The 21,144-nt window shown below is 37.1% G+C and overlaps 1 protein-coding gene across 5 annotated transcripts; it reads right to left on the reverse strand.

Moving 5' to 3' along the window:
• Positions 1-363: 363 nt before the first annotated feature.
• On the reverse strand, positions 364-20,066 carry LOC145788813 (DEAD-box ATP-dependent RNA helicase 46-like). 5 transcript variants are annotated; one of them, XM_082892275.1, is made up of 6 exons: positions 19,496-20,057; positions 12,447-12,736; positions 11,056-11,210; positions 10,537-10,604; positions 1,387-7,167; positions 364-1,303 (listed from the first exon to the last, which is right to left on the reverse strand). In XM_082892275.1, the coding sequence occupies exon 6, from the start codon at positions 1,184-1,186 to the stop codon at positions 476-478; it is 711 nt and encodes a 236-aa protein (XP_082748401.1). In that variant the 5' UTR covers positions 1,187-1,303; positions 1,387-7,167; positions 10,537-10,604; positions 11,056-11,210; positions 12,447-12,736; positions 19,496-20,057; the 3' UTR covers positions 364-475. The 5 variants fall into 5 exon arrangements, with proteins under 5 accessions (XP_082748401.1, XP_082748400.1, XP_082748402.1 ...); XM_082892274.1 differs by having other exon boundaries at positions 12,447-12,799; positions 19,496-20,055; XM_082892276.1 differs by lacking the exon at positions 12,447-12,736 and having other exon boundaries at positions 19,496-20,066.
• Between the last annotated feature and the right edge of the window lie 1,078 nt (positions 20,067-21,144).

A 21,144-nucleotide genomic window follows, 5' to 3' on the forward strand; every position in this document is an offset into this window, starting at 1 on the left:
CGAAATCATTATTTAACACTTGTTGAAATTTGTGGACAATTTACAAGTTGAAGTTAAACTGAAATCATTGTTTAAACACTTATTGAAATTTGTGGACAATTTACAAGTTGAAGTTAAACCCAGATTATTGTTTAAACACTTGTTGAAATTTGTAACAATTTACAAGTTGAGTTAAAACAATATGATGTTCAACACTTGTTAAAAGTTTACAAGTTAAGTTAAACCAAGATGTTTGGCTATCCGAGGTGTGTCACCCCGAGAAGATTGCACAAAGAAGGAAAAGTATGTTAAAGACATGCAGAATATTCTAAGTATAAAATCACACAAAAGCAGTCAAAAGAAGACAAAAGTACAAGCATTCAGTGAAGAAAAGTTGTATCAGCATTCAACAAAAAGATGACACATCGGCCATACAAAGAGCTTACATTATCTCAAAAAGAAAATTCGAAATACAAGAAATAAAAAGACGTGAAAACTAAGATTTCTCAGCATCGGCAGTGAGCTGGGTTGGGACCTCGGAAGGCTGTTGAGAAGCCACCTCGGCCGCCTTTTCTGCCGCAAGCTCAGCATCAATTTCTTGCAAAGTTTCGTCAAGGCTCTTATCGGCAATGGTGACATCGGCTAATACCTTCTCAGGAGCAGCGTCTCTGGGAACCTCATCACCTTTCTCATCTTCAGTCAAGTCTAGGACTTGCTCATTCTGAGAAGGAGACTTGGCCCTAGCAGCATCTTTTGATTTCCTCACTAAAACTTCCTCCTCGGCCTCCTCCTCAGATTCAGAGTCACTGACAGATTGAGCTAGAGTTGGAGTTGGGGCTAGAGGGAATGGAAAAGGAATGAGGTCGACATTTCTGAAGAGCGAGTCCTCGGGGACATTAAGCTTCTTTAGAAGAGGCATCCAACCATGGGTGAAACCCTTGTTACATGCCTGCTTCACTTGAATTTCATAAGCCTCCGTGACGTCGGCCATACCTTGAGCATATGCCTTCTCGTCGGCGTCCTTGATTTCAGCCTCTTTGGCGGCCAAGGCTTCTTGAAGCTCTTTTTTGGCTTGGGCCGTCTTCTCCTTGGCCTCTTTTCTTTGAGACTCAGAAACCTTTCTGATGGCTTCGGCAGATTCAGCCTTCTCTTCGGCGTCAGTTTGGGCTTTGATTGCAGCCTCGGCTTGGTCCTCCAACTTTTTCATCTTTGATTATAAACTCCTGTTGGCTTTTTGAAGAGCAGAGAACTCCTTCTTCATCTCGGCCAACTTCTCTCGATTTTCGAAAGATTGAATAGAGAAAGAATGGGCATGCTGGATAGCCTGAAAAAACACAAAACAAAAGTTATTAGAAAATTTCTAAGTATGAGAAAGAAAGAAAAAAGTACCAGATGAAAGATATTTACTTGAACAGAACGTTGAAGCATCAAAGCGTAGTTTTCGTACTCGCTCATCTCGGCGTTTCGATTAAGATCGCCGGGGAGGAGCAGAGCAATACTGAGGGCTACGCCGATGTTGATGTCGTCAACACTGTCGTTAGCCATGACTAGCTTATCTTTCAGAATAATTTTTGGAGCCCAGGGGACATCATTCTTTTTAGACCCCGAGGTGATCGCAGAAGATGACCTCGGCTTTTTTGATTTTGGGGATTCTGATTGCTGGGCTTCAGAACGCCTCTTCCCAGCAGAGGGTTGAGATTTGTCACTCTCAGCCAACTTGGAGATCGGCAAAGTATCCACAGACTCAGTCTGAGTTACCGTAGGCTTTGGTTGAGCCTTTTTTATCCTTTTTGGCTTTGGAGGCTGGGTTGGAACTGGCTGAGCGTCAACGTCGGTTGGAATGCTGGCTAGAAGATCTTTTGCAATTGGTTTTGGGCGACCCATCTCGGCAGTAGAGACTGTTCGGCGTCGACGGCGGCGTTGTGATATTGGAATCAAGTATGGAGCCGAGGTTGATGGCTGATCAGCTGGATCGGAAGTTGACCCTTGATCTGTCCGAGATGTGGACGCAGTCTGTGGAGTTGTGGCGGAAGGTGGAAAAAGGCTTTTCTTCTTCCTCTTAGGGACGTCGGGCAGAACTGACTTATATGTTGGGATAAAGTTGAGAAGCAAAGGCGCCTTCCGTTTGTGAACCGGAAGGTTTAGTAGCTTCTTCAAATCCTTGCTGGGGAGGAAGGATTGACGAAAGTTCTTTGGAGGCTGAGGAAGAACTGCAAAACAGCACAGACATTAGAACAAAATATTGAAAACTTTATGCAAGAAGATAAGAAAACTTATGAGGGGTGGCCCTTACCAGCTCCTTCCCCGAGAACTGTTCGGCTTGAGGGACAAAGATGGAGGTCATCGTTTGGCTGAAACTCCCAATAGCCTGAGACGATGAAGTCATCATCTCCAGCTCCTTTGTTGGAGTCTGGGAGGTCGGCTACGATTTTATATTCAGTAGATCTCGGCTTGAGGTAATAGACATAGTCCGTGTCTTTTCTAAGGCGACACATGGTATAACAGTACTGAAAATCGGCAAGTGTAATCCTAGCATTCTCTTGTTTGACTAAAGCTATGGTACTAGTAATAACTCGGTAAGAATTGATGGCGAGTTGCATTGGGTTCAACTTATAGAAGTGAAGGATTTGACGAAAAAAATGGTCAAGTGGAAACCGAAGTCCACACTCAATAAAGGCAACCACAGGGAAGGGCATGGAGTTATCTGTAGGCATGATGGAGTCATCATCCCCAACCAACCTCAGATTGACTTCGGCTGGGATTTCAAACTCTTGCTTAAAAAATTCTACCTTTGAGGGGGTGTCTACCCATGTTTCCACATACCCATGATATCGGGATAACTAAAGGTATTGGATTTCAGGAAAAAAATGTTTCAAAAAGGGTTATTGGGACCTCAGCAAAAACCTAGGTTTGAGCTGGTGTAGAAATTTGTAAAGGATGTTTCAGTTTTGCCCTAAATTCTGGGTTCTACAGACAAATCCCAAACCTAAGTCTATGGAAACAAAGTTGAAGGTACGAATCTGGAAAAGACACAAAAAACAGAAAACAAAAACGGAGTTTCAGAATCAAGAACAGAGATGGTCTATCAAGAGCATAAAGAATACAAGAAGTATAGGGCCAAGAACAGTGGCAAAAGTACAGGGAAGTGGTGAAGCAGTGCGTGTGTTCAAGATATGGGCAAGGGCAAAATCGTGGAAAAAACACATTCAAATGTATGATTCACAAGATCGAATGTTTAAGCAAAGCAGTAATGGCAGCAAGTTCAAGAACAAATTAAGAAACTGAAATAAGAAGGAATAGTGTATTACCAGAGGAAGAACGAAGCCGGTGTTAAACGTTGCCGAGGTCAGACGGCGGTGGCAGACCGGAGAATCAGCACGAACCTAGTCGAAGAAAGCAAACGCCGGTGGTTGCAGAACTTTGGAAGCTTGAGCAATGGAGGATTTCAAAGGGCAAAGCAAGAAAGAGAGAGAAAGAGCTTCAGACGCGAAAGAGTAAAGTGAAAAGACGGAGGAAAGAAAAGAGTTTTTTATTAAACTTGAAACGGCGGCAAAAAAGGAAATTAATGATTCTAGAAAAACGAATCCGTCAAGCGGCGCATACAGGCGCAAAAATGATCTACAAGCACGTCCGAAGTACGATCCAGTAAGAAGAAAACGCGTGGCTGAAACAGTTGAGTTGTTTGTGCACGACAGCTCACAAAATTCTTGATCTTTAAGAAGACATGTCAGCCTACGATGATGATCTCGGATTAACCCGATGAATTAGCATGAGGTACTGATATAGGTTCCATCATCTCAGAATGTCGAGGTAATAGAACCTAGGGGACAGTTGTGGGGATATATTTTTGAGTACCAACACGTGGCAAGGTGACGTCGACATGTCAGCCGAGGTGCCACGTGTCCTGGTCGTTATGCCGAGGTCATCTCGGTTAGGCTGAGGTTATCTCCGAAGATATCGAAATTCGAGATAAGCGGATAAGAGATAAGGGACAAGAGTCCTAAAATAAAGAAGAGACTTAGCCCAGATAAGGATAAAGCTCTTAGAGAGTTTATCTTTATCTCTTGAGGAGTTCAAAGTAAGTACTGAAGAGGAATCCATAGAAGTCAGGCTTCTATTGGGATTAGGATTGAGGTAACAATAAAAGAGAGGCACCGACATGGATCTAAGGTACGCAATTTATATTCTGTGTAGTGAGTTAAGCACTTTTGATTATCTTTGAGAGATATACTGACTTGATCGTCGGAGTGCCCCCGAGTGGATGAACCACCGCCGGAATCTTCTCTTTCTGTTACAGGTTAGCTAGGTGTCATCTATTCTGCCAGTGTTCTCCAGTTGAATACTGAGTTGAGCAGTGTGATCGAAAAATCACTCATACACGTCTAGAAAAACTAGTTGAAAGATCACTTACAAATACCTAATTTTAGTTAAGAGGGGTAGAAAGACATATCACAAAATCAAATACATCTAAAACCATAATTGAGAGAATCACTGTCCACGAAACAGAATTAAAAATGTCCAATTTTATGTTTGGGTTTGGATTACAGAGAATAATGATTTATATGACATTGACACTTTCAGTAAATTAAATATTTAGATTTTATTCACTCATTAACCTATTAAATATTGAGCTTATAAATAAGTACATCAAATTAAAATCATTAATTTAAAAAAAGGAAATTTTTTTAAAGTCCTTAATAATAATAATAATAATAATAATAATAATAATAACAATAATTTAGAGGATAAAGGACACCAAAAAAATGGATGATGCATCAGGTCCCTCAACTAGAACGCACGCATTTTTAATTCTTTCTTGGACCAAAATACCTTTCACAAATCAACTGAGAACACTCAACTAGATTCCGACGATTGAGTTCCATTCCAAACATCCAACCATCTTCACGAGCAAGAGAACAGGAGAATTAGGGTTTCACAATCATCTTCACTATCGATATTAGGGTTTCATTATCTTCTGCGAAAATCTTTTCCATTCCTTCCTCACAAATTTCTTTGACCCATTTTCACTATTCATCGTCATTTGAGTTCATCTTCATCTCATTTCATCTTCATCTCAGGACATATCAGTTCGTAATTAGGGTTTTATCATCACTCTGGTAAATTTTCTACAATCCAACAAGTTTTTCTCTGGAAACACAGTTACTAAACCCGCCCAGTCCAGATTTTGTGGATCCAAAAAGGGCCCACTAAGATGAACTTGGGACCCTCTCATGTCCTTTGTTTAAAGTCACCCTCTTTATCACAACAATGATGATTGTCTCTAGTATCATGATAGGGAAATGCTATACCCTACCACAAAATATATAATTTTATCATAAAATTGTATAATATTAGTTATACAAAAGTATTTAAAATTGATATAATAAAATATCAATATTTAAAATTGCTATAATAAAATATTTAAAATTTTGTAATCGATATTACAAAAGTTTATAACTTAATTATGATATTTTTTTGTTATGTTAATTTATGGCGAATTTACACATTTTGTGATTAATATTACGAAATTTTATAATAAAGTTACACATTTTGTGGTAAAAAAAAAAAAAAGTTTTAGAAAACAAGAATGATTTAAATAGAGGATCTTTATTTCATCTTTTACCTCTCTATGTAGATCATCTAGAACGAAAAATTGATTGATCGGATAATCGTAATTATAAATATTCTTATATTTATTTTTGAAAAAACAGATGACAATAATTATTTTAAATATATACTACTTGTTTTTTTAAGAATAATTAGAATAAAATTATGTGATTATGATTTTCATATCAATCTAATAATTTCATCATATTGTAAAAAAATGAGTGTCAAATATAAATTAAAAAATATAGCATATGATGAAATTATGTAGTTAGGATTATCATGATAATTTGATTTTTTAAATTTGATTAATTAATTAATTTATTTATTTTTGAATGCTTTTACTGTGCATGAAGATAAAAGCTGCAGGACTCCAATCATCTTAATGGTCCTAATTGGACTAGAAATCAACCGCTTCACCCGAATTTTTTATTTATTTTTTATTTTTTTTGAGAAAGCGATAAATTAATAACAATAATGATTAAGACCCCCAAATTTAGATCTTTATGACGTCTAAAATGATCTAAACCATTCATGTAAGAGAAAGAGAGCGGGAAAAAAAAATTTGGTGGGCTAACTCATTTTCCAATTAATAAATTAAATTCAAAATTTTAATTTGAATTCAAATTATTTTAAATTTTATGAGTTTTGGACTCAATTTAGAAAATATAATGTTTAACAAATCATAATCTGAGAACATCTACATCAGTCTCAACCAATGTAAATTTTGATTAAATATAGTTAATAAATTATAAAATTCTTACTCCACTAGTCTCAACATATTATTCCAAACTAGCTTTTGGTTAACTTTACTATAGTATATCACTACATGTAACGATACACTGTTCACAAGGTATATAATATTTTATCATTTATTGACCTGACATCTTGTCTGTCATCCGGCCAGACATCCTGCTAGACAATCAGCTGCTGCACAATTTTTTTTTTATTTTTTTTATTTTATAGGAATATGAAACTGTATAGATATATCCTAAACACTTTCGATGTCTGGGCAGAAAACTGCTACTGGGCGCAATTGTTTTATTTTTTTTTTAATATCAAACTGCATATATATAACAATACAAAATTAACTTCTCCTATACTACTTTGATTGTTTTTTAACAATACAAAATAAATATTTTATAAAATTTAATTTTAGAATAGAAGATCTGATATAGTGTGTACATACAAAAAATGCTAGCCAAAATAGAAAAGTAGTTTTTTAGTTATAATTTGACTCAAAATTTATTGAGACTGATGTACATGCTCTAACACATTCATAAGTCTTTGATTCGTTATTCAAAATTTTGAAAGTCGAATAAATTTCATAAATATTTGATTCATCAATTTTTTTTTTTTCAATCAGGAAGAAAATCCTTATTATAAAACCAGTAAAAGATGAGTTTTTTTTTTAAATCAGGAAGCAAATTTCAGCAAACTGGCTCCGTTTCTCACCTTCTCGGAAATTGAATGCGACAAAGGATGACTCAGGGAATGCTTCATGTAATTCAGTAATGATCTCATGCAAATAGAGTTGACACAACCCATTGGGCAAAACTTCAGTCGAAAAGCAAGAGTCAAAAACTGCAAAAATACAAATACACCATAAAACCACCAAAAATAACATAAAAATCAGCGTGTATTCTTAACAGAGAAGGAAAAGGGCACCCACGGGTTTTTTAAGGGTCAAACTGACCAAACACCCAAAAAAAAGAGTCTAACCTTCAAGCAGTATCTGCTCCAATGTAGGACAAATACAAGGCGCACACATTTTTCCTTTTTTAAGAAGTAAAAGAACCTAATTTGGGCAATAAAAAAAAATCTATTTTTCAAGTGTGACAAAACATATATAATTGACATGCCACATATACATATTTATATATATAATTCAAACCCAAGAGAGTGACCACTGAAAGCATCAATGCCATCCAAGGCATGCCTCTCATAGCAAGCAACGAGAGAAACTTTCATAGTTCGACTAGAACCATATTGTGTATACTGTCACAATAAAGCAATTCAGTTCCTCTATGTGTATATAAATTCCCACACAAACAGAGTGCCAGACTCTGACAGTTGAAGTTGGAGAAGAGCAATGGCTTCATGGCTTCTTCTCTGCCAAATTGTCCGCTGTTTGTGTTCGCCGCCAAGTATTTACTCAAGCACGGGGGACAGTTGTGTGAGACAGAGCAGTTTCTTTGGAGGGAAAGTAGTTTTAAATCAAGGTGTTGGATACTCTGTTATTCTTGGGTTCGGGGCCTTCTTTGCTGTCTTCACCTCCTTCCTGGTATTACCCCCTTCCTATCTCTACACTGTATTATTATTCATAGGGCTCACACTTGTAATTAGTGGCAATATTGAATAAACCCACTATTTGGGGAATTGTGTCTCATAGAATGGGTTTATTGAGAAATTTTGTGGGTGTATTTAGAATTATCCAGAATCTTGTTGAAAAGTTTTAGCCATTGGAATCCTAAAAAATCCCTTCATAAAATCTTCTCCTACCCCATGGAGTTGCACTTATTTTTCATCCTGCCTCAAACGAGCTTGGATTAAAACACTACATTCATCCTGACTACATGTATACTTTAAAAAAAAAAAAATTTCGTATCCCTCACTAGCCTTTTTTTGTTCTCCTCTTCACATATATATTTTATTTCCCTTTCAAATTCCATTGTGTTGTATCGATTTTTTGTTGTATCGATCTTTTGAAAAAAATTTTAAGTACTGATGAAAATTTTCAAAAAAAATACCCAGAATGCATGCAATAGTAGGATATCCTAGCCGCATTCTATGAACTTTTGTGAAAAAATTTATGTCGCATTTATTGATTCTCTTTTGACACATTTACTTTCCCTGTCAAATTTCATTGCAAGGTATTGATCTAATTTTCATTCTCGGTTTCTTTTGAACAATTTATTTAATTTTTTTTCCCTTCATGACAGTGTTAGGGTTTCAAATGAGCTAGGATCAAAACATCCCAAGGCAGCAAAATACTCAGTCTTTGTAACAGTGACAGAGTCTCTTCTAATAGGGATATTGTTCATGTCAATTATAATGACTACTAGAAACCATTTTGCTGTCATTCTCACAGAGAGCAAAGACATGCAAAAAGCTGTTGCTCAATTTGATTTACCTTCTTGCCATTACCATGGTCCTCAACAGTGTTCAACCTGTTATTTCTGGTATTAACCCATTCAAAAACTCAACTCTTGTTCTAATGTTTATAATTTTCCCTTTATTTTTATGAATTTGAAAAGACAAAAAAAAATTAAATTAAAAATTTGTTAATGAGTTTTCTTCAACCACAAGAGAGAATGATGCAGTTCGGTGAATCGATGCAGAAACAAAGCAACAAAACACAACAATTTCAGACAAATCTAAGGGTTTCAATTTCCTCCAAACCAATGTTCGATCAAATATGAAATCGCTGTCTCATTTCTCTCTCTCGAAGTGCGAATTAGTTACTTGGTGAATGAGAGGAGAGATCTGGATTTGTGTAATTTAAACTACAGATCAGTTGAGAAAATAATCAGAAATTAGAAAACGATTTATGGAGAAAATAATCAATTAAGAAAATAATCAAACAAATTAGAAATTATATACGAATGATTTATATATGTAGAGAAAGAGAGTGTAGAGAGAGACGATGAATTGAACTCACAAAGAAATCGGTATCAAACGAGAAATCTGCCGCCGGAGATGCGTTCATGTTTCTGAATTGGAGAAACAATGGCTGGTGGTGGTCAGTGGTGGTGCTCGTGTGTCTGTGTGAGATGCCGATGGGGAGAGAGAGAGAGAGAGAGAGAGAGGGAGGTATGAGAATGATGTAAATAGTGATATAAGTTTATAAAATATTTTTGTATTAAACAAAATCTAGATTATAACTACAATTTCTAGTTTATTGGCAATAAAAATAAAAATTTCTCATATCCACTAAAAAATTTATAAATATTTAAGAATATCTAGAATTTTGTTTTTATTATTTATAATAAAAATATAATTTCTCTAGAGAATGAGAGGGTTTGGGACAAAAATAGGTATGGATCTAAAATGAGAGGGAGTGTGGCATAAGTTTTTTAATTCTTAAATTCAAATAATTTTCATATACTTAGAAGGAAAATATTTTTTAATTTTCTAAAAAAATCGCTAAATTCAAAAAAAATATAAAATTTAATATTTTACAACATGAAATGTATGTTGTCTTAAGTGCAAATATTTTATGACATTTTTGTATGCCGTGAAAATATACATTTATTTTCACGGCATACTTTTGCATGTCAAAAAAAATCGAATTGAATTTTTTTTTTTTTTTTAAAGAAGTTTTCACGACATTCATTAGCATATCGTGTAAAGTTATAATATTTTACAACATGAAATGTATATCGTCTTAAGTACAAATATTTTACGACATATTTTTGTAAGTCGTGAAACCATATACTTTTTACGACATACTTTTGTACGCCATAAATATATGAATTAACGACTTACATGGTATGTATGCTATTATTGACAAAACATTAACGGCTTGCGAAAAAAAAAATGTCATAGAATGTACTAACTATGACATGCATTTGATGCATGCCGTAAACATGATGCCGTAAATAGTTAGTTTTGTTGTAGTGTTAGTACGTTTCACACAAAACATGTAAAATGATTTCTTATTATATAATCTATTAAGCAAGCAACATTGACCAAATTACAGTACACAATCCCACTCCAAACCCCTCGTAAGGGGGTAGCACAGCGTACGACATTTAGCTCCTCCTTGGAGCAAATATCGCACCTGCGACGAAAAGTAAAGATGGAAAATAATGAACATAAGTCCTGAAGCTTCACATCAGACCTCCAGCAATCACAGAAGTTTTCACAAAAAACACTAAGATCACATATCAAAGTAAACTTGCATAGACTTCTGGCCAATATAGAGTCGCAAATATAGAAAGAAATTCATACCTCTCGAAGAAGCTCTGAAGGAAAACCAGTAGCTTCAAATGATGTTAAAGGAGGGGCACATTATCTCCCTGATGAAAATTGAAACAAAAACACCCTAATCCATTACAACAATATAAACTGCACAACGAAAATATAAAGGAATACATAGTGGAAAATTGAAGGAGATCCTAAAACACCATGGAATTTCCCAAATGCATGTCTAGTGTAAAAGGCATGAGCCAGAAGAATTCCAATAAAGAGCGAGCGAAGTCTGGGGGTGCAACTTAATTAATCATACTGTTGTAAACTAATAAACTACATTTAATTGTAATATTCTATACTGAAAACAAGATTGTTCTACTTGAGAACCTTTCTGTCTTCATAATCATCAAAGAAAGCATCATGAGCGACGACCCAAGGATTCAAATATTGAAAGTAAAATACAGAACCCAATGTTCAATCAAATGGAATGCCTAAGAAGCAAAAATATTGCAGATTATAAGTAAGCAACCTAATGTACAAATATTGTTAGATGCTTACACTAATAGTAATTTCATGCTGACGGCAATAAGATTCGACGGATGGGCCATTTCCAACAGCCAAAAGCCATAACCTCTGCCAGAAGACCCTCCATGTCCAACGCCTATCTCCTCATTAGGAACATTTTGAGAATGATCTGATCCACCTTTCCCACTCTAATGCAAAATAAGAGCAATTAGTTTAGCAAGCCAACAAGAATAGGACCAAACCATCACAGAAGGAAGTGGAAGCATGGACTAATGCATAAATTCTACCAAAGCAAATTAAAGATTTAAAGATAACCCCTCAATTCTTAGCTACACACACTTCATGTTTACCAAAATCGATATTTTCCCAAGCAAGTTTTTCATAACTTGCACCAAACACAACATTTTAACTGTCTCAAAAGTAGATGTGACTGCAAACCATTGCAAAACTAAAAATGATGTGATAAATTTAGAACTTTCATTACAACAAGAATTGAAAACCAAACTTGGCAAGGACTTCATAGTGTGGTGTATCCTGGCTTTCATCACAGAACAAAATCCTGTCCAAAACGTCAAACTAAATTAAAATTACTGGCATAAATTCAAGAAATAGACGAACAAGATGTCTGAGGTACTAACATCATCAACCTAGAGCTCATTAATAGTCATCGAGGTGACACAAATGTAATGGTTACCCATGCTTTTATGAACAAAGTTTCTAATCCCTTTTGAATTCTTGTGCATAGTTTCCCAAGCAATGATTTCAACAAAATCAAAGCCCGTCCTAGTTCACTTGCCTAGTGTCAGTAAATCAGCTCTATACTGATTCATTTAAAAAATCAACTAGATATATTCATGGAAGCCAAGTGCATCAATATTAAGAGCACTCAATCCACGCAAGCACTTCCCAAAAGCCACTGCACAATGTCAATTGAGCCAGTTATGGGTGTTCAAACAGTCAGATGCAATAAATACACCTCATCAAAAAGGGTGAAGACAACAACCAAACAAAGAGAGGACGCAAAGGAAACGAAAATTATTAAACTAATAGTATATTATCCACTTAGATGTTAATACATTATTAAAAACTGTGCTGAAGTAAATTAGAATTTATCCAAGTATAGTCCACTAACATAGGTCCTGTACTGTAAAATTTATCCATAAACAACTGGAATTTTTTTTTTTTTTTTTTGAATATATATATGACCACCGTTCAACACCTCAAGCAAAGCAAAATCAGGGCACACAAGCCTAAATCAAGAATCATCATCCAACTTCCAACCTCCCAACAGGTTGATAGGTTCACAAGTCTAGATATTTCACAAGGTAACCTGAGTGACATCAATAGCAGCACTACTGGTTGACTCTCTGAACAAACTGTAAAGACAAAAAAGCAAAGCTTGTAAACATGAGTAGAACACAGACCTGATAACTCCGTGTTCCTGTATCAAGCTTAGACCCACTATTGCTACCTCCATTATATCTATCGTCATCATCGTTGAAGATACTGTCACAATGTCCATGAGAAGATTGTTCAACTTGAACCGAAGAACTTACAGGTGCTGCAGACAGCTTTTGTGGTGGAGCTGAGCCCGTGTGTGAAGAGGCAGCGGGCTTCTCATACCGAGTGACATTGGTCTCCGGATTCCAGAAGTAAAGATAACCAGTTTTACAATCAACTAGCCCTTTCCAAGGCTTGGGAAGAGTGGGGTCCTCTGGAGCATAACGTGGACCAGCAAAAGAGACGGTTGCAGTAGCCATCATTAAAGAGTTTCAATCTCAAGGATCAGAAGCAGGCAACAGCAATGCACATAAAATTAGATTGGTGATTTTCCCATTTTGGGTTGGGGGAATTTGGCAAGTCTAGGAAGGAAAGAAAGCTTGCACTGAACCACCAATGTTAATGTTAACTTTAAAAATATTTTGCGTAAACAATATGAGGATGGTAAACACTAACTCAACAAACAAAATGGTTTACATACAAATCCAGCAGACATTGGCCTCGTTTGGGAAGTGGCTATTTTAGTAGGCTATTTTAGTTTTTGACTATTTTAAGTAGGCTAAAATTTTTGTGTTTGGGAAGATGATTGGATTTTTTTGTGGTTGGATGTGATGTTTGTGAGAGAAAAAGTGAAATGATTATGGGTTTGATGTGATATTTTGTCTTATTAGCTATTTTAGCCTATTTTGTCTTTTTGTGATTTTTAGCCTAAATTTGGCTATTTTTTTTCTTCCCAAACACCCCCATTAACTATAGTAAAGGTATCCACAGAGCAGTGAGAAGAGACTTTCAGACTACTAACATGTGAAAAATAAAATGGATTTTAGGGTGACCCAATTGGAAACCACTGCATTTTACAAGTAAATAACCAAGGTCTGCTGCCCAACACTATCCTACAAGAAGCAAAATTCAGTATTGAAGCAAACTGAGATAGTTTTGTGTGTGCGCGGTGTAAGATTTCTAAACAACCTGTATATTAGATTGAATTAATTTGAACAAAGAATACATACATCATTTATATAGAGTACCACTAATTCCTAACCCTACATGAATACATTACTGAGATATATAGAAGTCTAATAAACATAGGACACTGATTCCTAATCTGAGGAGAACACATATTCTCACACCCCCGCTCAAACTCAAGGTGTTTTAGCAGAAAACACGGAGAGTTTGTCAAGAAAAAACCGAAACCGAGCAGTGGTGTGAGTCTTAGTGAAGAAGTCAGCAAGTTGCAGAGCCGAAGAGACAAAAGGAAGCGAGATAAAGCCAGACTGCAGATGCTGACGGACGAAGTGACAATCAATCTCAATATGTTTTGTCCGTTCATGGAAGACAGTATTATGAGCAATTTGAATAGCACTTCGGTTGTCACAATAGAGAGAGGTTGGGGAAGATTGAGGGACGCCCAACTCAGATAAGAGCTGACGAAGCCAGACAATTTCAGCAGTAGCATGAGCCATAGCACGATACTCAGCTTCGGCAGTAGAACGGGCAACAACAGTCTGTTTCTTGCTTTTCCAAGAAATTAGGGAATCACCAAGAAACATACAGAAACCAGAAGTAGATTTACGATCATTAACATCACCAGCCCAATCAGCATCAGCATAAGCCACCAAATCTAAGGAAGAAGTAGAAGAGAACAGCAAGCCCTGAAAGATAGTACTGCGAAGATAACGAAGAATCCGAAGCAAAGCAGCCCAATGTGTAGAGCGAGGGGCAGAAACAAACTGACTAATCACATGGACAGCATAGGCAAGATCAGGGCGAGTAACGGTCAGATAGACTAAGCAACCCACAAGCTCGCGATACAACGTAGGATCATCTAGAGGAACCCCATCAGTAGTGTTGAGCTTTACATTAAGTTCAATGGGGGTATCAGACAGCTTAGTGTCAGTAAGTCTGGCACGATGGATAACCTCGTTAGCATACTTAGCCTGGGACAGAAAGTAACCCTTGGGAGAAGAAGCCACCTCAATGCCAAGAAAATACCGCAATGGTCCCAGATCCTTCATTTCGAAGGTGCGAAAGAGATGCTGCTTGACCTCAGAGATAGCAGAAGAGTCAGAGCCAGTGATGATCATATCATCTACATATAGTAAGAGAGCAACAAAACCAGCCGAGGTATGTCTTAGAAATAAAGCAGAGTCGGAAGCAGAAGGATGAAACCCAAGCTCGGTAACAGCAGTCTGAAAGCGATCATACCAAGCACGAGGAGACTGCTTCAGACCATATAGAGCACGCCGAAGACGACAGACTTGGCCAGAGGAATGGTGAAGACCAGGGGGAGGACGCATGTAAACCTCCTCAGTGAGAGTGCCATTAAGAAAAGCATTCTTAACATCCATCTGATAAAGGGGCCAAGAACGAACAGCAGCGACAGAAATCAAAGTACGGACAGTAGTCATCTTGGCAACAGGAGCAAATGTCTCCTCATAATCAATACCATACTCTTGGGAGAAACCTTTGGCCACCAGACGAGCTTTGTAGCGCTCAAGAGAGCCATCAGAATGAGTCTTGACTTTGTAGACCCATTTGCAACCAACTAGATTCTTACCAACAGGTAAAGGAACTAACTCCCAAGTACTCGTTTTCTGTAGAGCAAACAACTCATCCTCCATAGCTTGAACCCAATGAGGATCCTGACAGGCCTCCTTGTAAGACTGAGGTTCTGCAAAAGAGTGAATAGCAGACAAAAAGGTACGATAGGAAGCAGAAAAACAAGTATTAGACCAACCCAACCTTTGTGGAGGATGACGCGCTCGAGGAGGATATCGGTGTGCAGCAGGATCAGAGTCGTCAGAAGCAGGAGGATCAGCAGCAGGGGTAGAGACAACTTGTAGAGGAGGAGCCTTGCGACGAGAATAAACTAACAACGGAGGAGAAGAAGAAAGAGAAGGAGAAGGCGAAGGAGGAGGCGAAGGAGGAGAAGTAGTCAGAGGTGAAGCAGAAGGAGAAGATGGAATAAGCTCAGGAGGAACTGTGGAGATGTACTCATCAGATGGGACCTCAGAAGGAAATGGATCAATATGAACCAAATCCTCTTTGGAAACTGGGGCGGTGAGAGGAGGAAGCTGAAAGTAAGATAGACGTTCGAGAAAGGCAACATGGCGGGAGACATAAAGGCGACGAGAAACAGGGTCATAACAGCGATAACCTTTCTGAGTGAGACTATATCCCAAAAAAACACATAGGACAGATCGGGCACTAAGTTTAGTCCTATCTTTACGGGGTAAAAGGACAAAACACGCAGACCCAAATACACGAAGGAGGGAGTAATTAGGAGGTTGAGAAAAGAGAGCCTCATAAGGAGATCGACCCGAAAGAAGAGGGGTAGGCATACGATTGAGAAGAAAAGCAGCAGTAAGAACTGCCTCACCCCAAAACGGAGCTGGAACGGAGGCAGAGAGAAGAAGAGATCTAGCTGTCTCAAGAAGATGACGGTGTTTACGCTCAGCTCGGCCATTTTGGGCAGGTGTATCAGTACAAGAAGTTTGGTGAATGGTACCCAAGTTGGCCAAATATTCACAGAATTCAGTTTTAAAGTATTCCCCACCCAAGTCAGACCGCAACAATTTAATAGTAGATCCAAACTGTGTAGTGACCATAGACTGGAAAGTACGATATATTTGGTAGAAGTCAGACTTATGAGTCATAAGATAAACCCACGTGTAACGGGTGCAATCATCTACAAAAGACACATAATATACTGAACCCCCTTTAGTAAGAACAGGAGAGGGTCCCCAGACATCAGTATGCACAAGAGAGAAAGGAGAAACAGAAATAGACGTACTTTTATTAAAAGGTAAAGCTGACATTTTAGCAAGTTTACACCCCCGACATTCATCAATTTGACTAGGAGAAACTTTACCCAACAATCCTGACTGAGCTAAAGACCGTAAGCGGTCAACAGACAAATGACCAAGACGAGAATGCCATAAGTAAAACTGACTCGACTGAGAATCTAATTGAAACGAGGAAAGTGCAGCTGGAGAGGTGGATAAGGGGAGATGCAAGCTTTCAACCACATAGAGATCTCCAATTCTACGGCCGATCCCAATCTGCTTCTTTGACACCCGATCCTGCACACAACAGACAGAAGAGGAAAAGATAACATCAAAACCAGACGCATCAAGTTGACTGATAGATAACAAACTGACAGATAACTGAGGAACATAAAAGACAGAAGGAATAGTAACAGCAGACATGGCAGAGGGTAAGACAGACCCAACAGATAAAACAGACATACCAGATCCATTAGCAGTATTAATAGTAATAGGAACGAGTGGGGGAATACAATTTTGGAGTAAGGAAAGGTGAGGAGTCATATGATGTGAGGCTCCAGAATCAAAAATCCAAACAGAAGAAGAGATACCTGAAGAGGACCCAAGCAAACCTGAATGAAGAGAGGTAAGAGCGGAGGCAGATGGGGATGACTGAGAGGTGGACAAGATATGCTGAAGTTGTGCAACCTGAGCACTTAGGGAAGCCAAGTCAGGATCGGGAGCCGGAGTAGATGCAGTGTAAGCAGCAGGAGGTCGGAAAGTACTCGAAGTAGTACCGCGGAACTGTGTCTGAGAAGACGGAGCAGGCTGACGTCCCTTTTTAGGACAATTGTTCTTCCAATGACCCCTCTGATGGCAGAAAGCACACTCATCTAGCCCTAATGGTCCTCTCTTGGGTTTCGCAGTGGCCTGAAGTTGATGAGAAGGAGGGGTCGATAACAAGGGCGGCTTGGCAGGAGCCAAGAACACAGAAGGAGGCAAAGTCTGACTGGCCGTCTTAAGACGGGTTTCCTCGGAGAGGAGTTCACGAACAATAGCATCCACAGAGGGAAGAGGAGATCGGTGAAGGATGCCACCTCGAATAGCCTCATACTGAGGGGAGAGAGCTGTTAAGAACTGGACTAAACGACCCTGTTCCCGAAACTCAATATAAGCGTCTAATATCTTGAGACTAGGTGGTTCCATAAGAGCCAACTGATCCCAGAGACCTGTCATCTCAATATAAAAGTCCTGAATAGTTTGATCCCGCTGACGAGCACCCTGAATAGTTGTTTCCAACTCATACCGCTTGGCAAAATTGGACTGTTGATAAACACCGAGTAAATAATCCCACACTTCCTTGGCAGTACTGTACTTGGAAAACATCATTCCAATACGGTCATCCACAGAGTTGTGAAACCAGGTAAGAACTTGGGCATTATCACAATCCCAAGTGTCACAAGAAGACAGATACCCTTCTACCTTTGGGTCCGATGGGCGAGGAGCAGAACCAGAAACATAGCCCCATTTTTTTTGACCAAGAAGAAAATTTTTCATAACACTGGCCCAATAGGCATAATTACCACCATTGAGTTTACATTTAATGGCTTGAATTTTAGGGTCCATTATTGTAATAAAAGATTAATGGATCAAAGTATACTAATAACTTAATAAATGGGCCAAAACAGGAATAAGGGTTTTAAATGGAAATACCCAAGTTGAAGCACAGCGATCGCGAAGCAGAGAGAGAGAGAGAGACTGAAGCTGAGATTGATTTCAGACGGAGCTCGCGAAGATCTCAGACAGAGATCACGAAGCACAGAGGCAGACGAACCAGATTACTAGAGAGCCGACCACAGAGAGACGACCCCAGGAGTCACGAAGCACAGAAAGGCGACCACAGAGAGACGACCACAAGAGTCGACCAAGACGGAGACACGATGAGCCGCGAGGACGACTGAGACTGAGATGAGCAGTTCGATGGGTCAACTGAGACGACTCACTCGCGAGACGAGGCATCCAAAAGAAGCCCTTGCAGATGAAACAGATGGGTCACCCAAGTCACGAACAGAGATCGAACCAAAGGAGTTTGATCATGTACCAGATAATCGAGAAAGAGAGAACGCGATCAAACAGATGAATCACGAACAAGTTGAACCAGAGTGTGCGTAACCCTAGCCAACACGAAATCAGGAATCACAAAGCTCTGATACCATGTAAGATTTCTAAACAACCTGTATATTAGATTGAATTAATTTGAACAAAGAATACATACATCATTTATATAGAGTACCACTAATTCCTAACCCTACATGAATACATTGAAACGAGAGGCCTTGAGAAGAACTCCAGGCCCAAATTCTAGCTAGTCACCTTTCTCTGGACCACTGCATTGTTCTTCAAAGGTAATCACAAATATGACATGCATACACAGGTCATAGTCGAATTAAAACCAAAAACGTTATGATAAATTTAGACATATTAGTAACAACAACCAAAGAAACAACCTAACACACGCTTAGATTTAAGGGGAAATAAACCACATCAACAAATACGTATGCATAAACATAAGCATGAATTATAGCATATTTTTTTCATGTTAATACAGAAAGTAACAAATTTGAACCACAAACATATAAGCCTATTTACCACAAGTTTTAAGCTGATTATTGCATTTCTGTATATTGTTTATCATATCACATTGTTTTGGACAGAGATCAGATTGTTTTCTTGTTCATTTGGATCATATTTTCTCAAAAGCAACCCTTTAAATAAGGAAATTTGAAAGAAACAAACATAGAAACCTATTTAACTTAGGATTGCTAAAAAAAATAGCAAATTCAAAATTTTCATTGAACGATTAATTAATTTGGTTGTGTTCTAAAAAATTTGCTGTTAGACTAGAGATTTATCTCTACAAATATCAGAACAACAAACCCCATGAACAGAAATCTGGCATATACTATCTTCCATCACAAATCAAGTTAATTCTGATGGAAGTCACTCCGATTTCACGATTGGATCCAATTTTACCACGGTATACCATGTTAATTGTTATTCAACAAGAGTTTTCTCCATTCAAGTAAATGAAACAGAAAGTATAATTTCACTAATCCAAATCAAAATCCAAAAACCCTAAACCACCGATCACACAATACAATTTCGACTCGAAATCAAACCAATAAATAGCGAGCATATGAGAACAATACCTTAGCAGAATTGGATCCGATCACGGAATCGGAGTGCCTTCCATTATAATTATCCTGATTGTTGTAGTCCTCGTACGAGCAAACAATGTCATCGGTGGTGGCGAAATCAAACCCTTTCGAAGCAGAGTTGTTACGACCCGATGATCCGGAAGCCATGCTCAAAGTTTAAAAATGCGAGCTTTGATCGAAGCACAGAGAGAGTGAAAAGCTAGGGTTCGCAGAGACGACGATAGAGAAAAAGAAGTTCGTTTTGATCGATCTTAGCTAACATAACAAGGAGTCTGAATGAATGAAGGAGGGGAGAGAGTTTCATTTCATATACTAATAATTACACCAATGTGCTGAGAAGTTTTTTCTTTCTTAAAAAAAAAAAAAAAATGATTGTGAATGGGTGAAGATTGTCTTGCCTCGGAGTTAAAGGAGGGATTTGTCGGAAATTGTTAGTTTTTTTTTTTTTAAATTTAAAAACAAAAAAAATCGGATTTAGCTTGTTTGGTTTTATTTTTCAAAAATTATTTTTAAAAAATTAAATTTTTTATTTTTTATTTTTTTTACTGAATTTTTTTGATATTTTCAATAATTTTTTTAATTTTTAGATATATCTAATATAAATATATTTAAAAAGTATAATATTTGTGAATTTTTTTTTAAAAAAAATTCACTAAATACTAAAAATACAAAAAAATATATAAAAATTCAGTACATTTTCATATTTTTGTGTATTTATTAATTTTTAATATTTTTTTTCAAATATTTTAGTTTTTAGATACATCTAAGTTAGTGCATTTAAAAAAGTAAAAAAATTACTTAAAATTTTAAAAATATTTACTAAAAACAAAAAAAAATACAAACAATTGAATCTAGAAAATTAAAATCAAACACAATAATTGAAATTTTTTTTAGTAGCAATTTTCAGGACATGCTAATGCATGTTGTGTAAAGTTATAATATTTTACGACATAAAATATATGTTGTCTTAAGTGCAAATATTTTACGACATATTTTTATATGCCATGAAAATATATTTTTTTACGACATACTTTTAGATGCCATAAAAAAATTGATTTAAAATTTTTTCCAGTAGAAATTTTCACGACATGCTAATGCATGCCGTGTAAAGTTATAATATTTTATAACATGAAATGTATGTCGTCTTAAGTGTAAATATTTTATGACAGATTTTTGTAAGCCGTAAAAATATACATTTTTTACAACATACTTTTACATGCTATAAATATATGAATTAACGACTTATATGATATGAATGTCGTTATTGACAAAATATGAACAGCTTGCAAAAAAAAAATGTCATAGAATGTACTAATTACGACATGCATTTAATGCATGCCATAAATATAATACCGTAAATAATTAATTTTTTTGTAATAAAAATTAATAATTAATTGTTAGATTAACACCTCAAGAAAATTGAACCCCCAATATCTCCTTACAAGTACTTAAGTCTTGCCCCTATGCCACTAAGCTACCCCCAATATCTCCTTACAAGTACTTAAGTCTTGCCCCTATGCCACTAAGCTACAAGGCTCTGGTATGGTCACCAAATACTTGAACAAAGTCACGAATCAAATTATCTATAAACTCATAAAAAAAGTGGAGCATACTATGAATAATCTCAACGGATAATATGA

Source organism: Camellia sinensis, chromosome 10, assembly GCF_055761805.1.
Source record: "Camellia sinensis isolate YWXY chromosome 10, ASM5576180v1, whole genome shotgun sequence".
Classification (NCBI taxonomy): domain Eukaryota; kingdom Viridiplantae; phylum Streptophyta; class Magnoliopsida; order Ericales; family Theaceae; genus Camellia; species Camellia sinensis.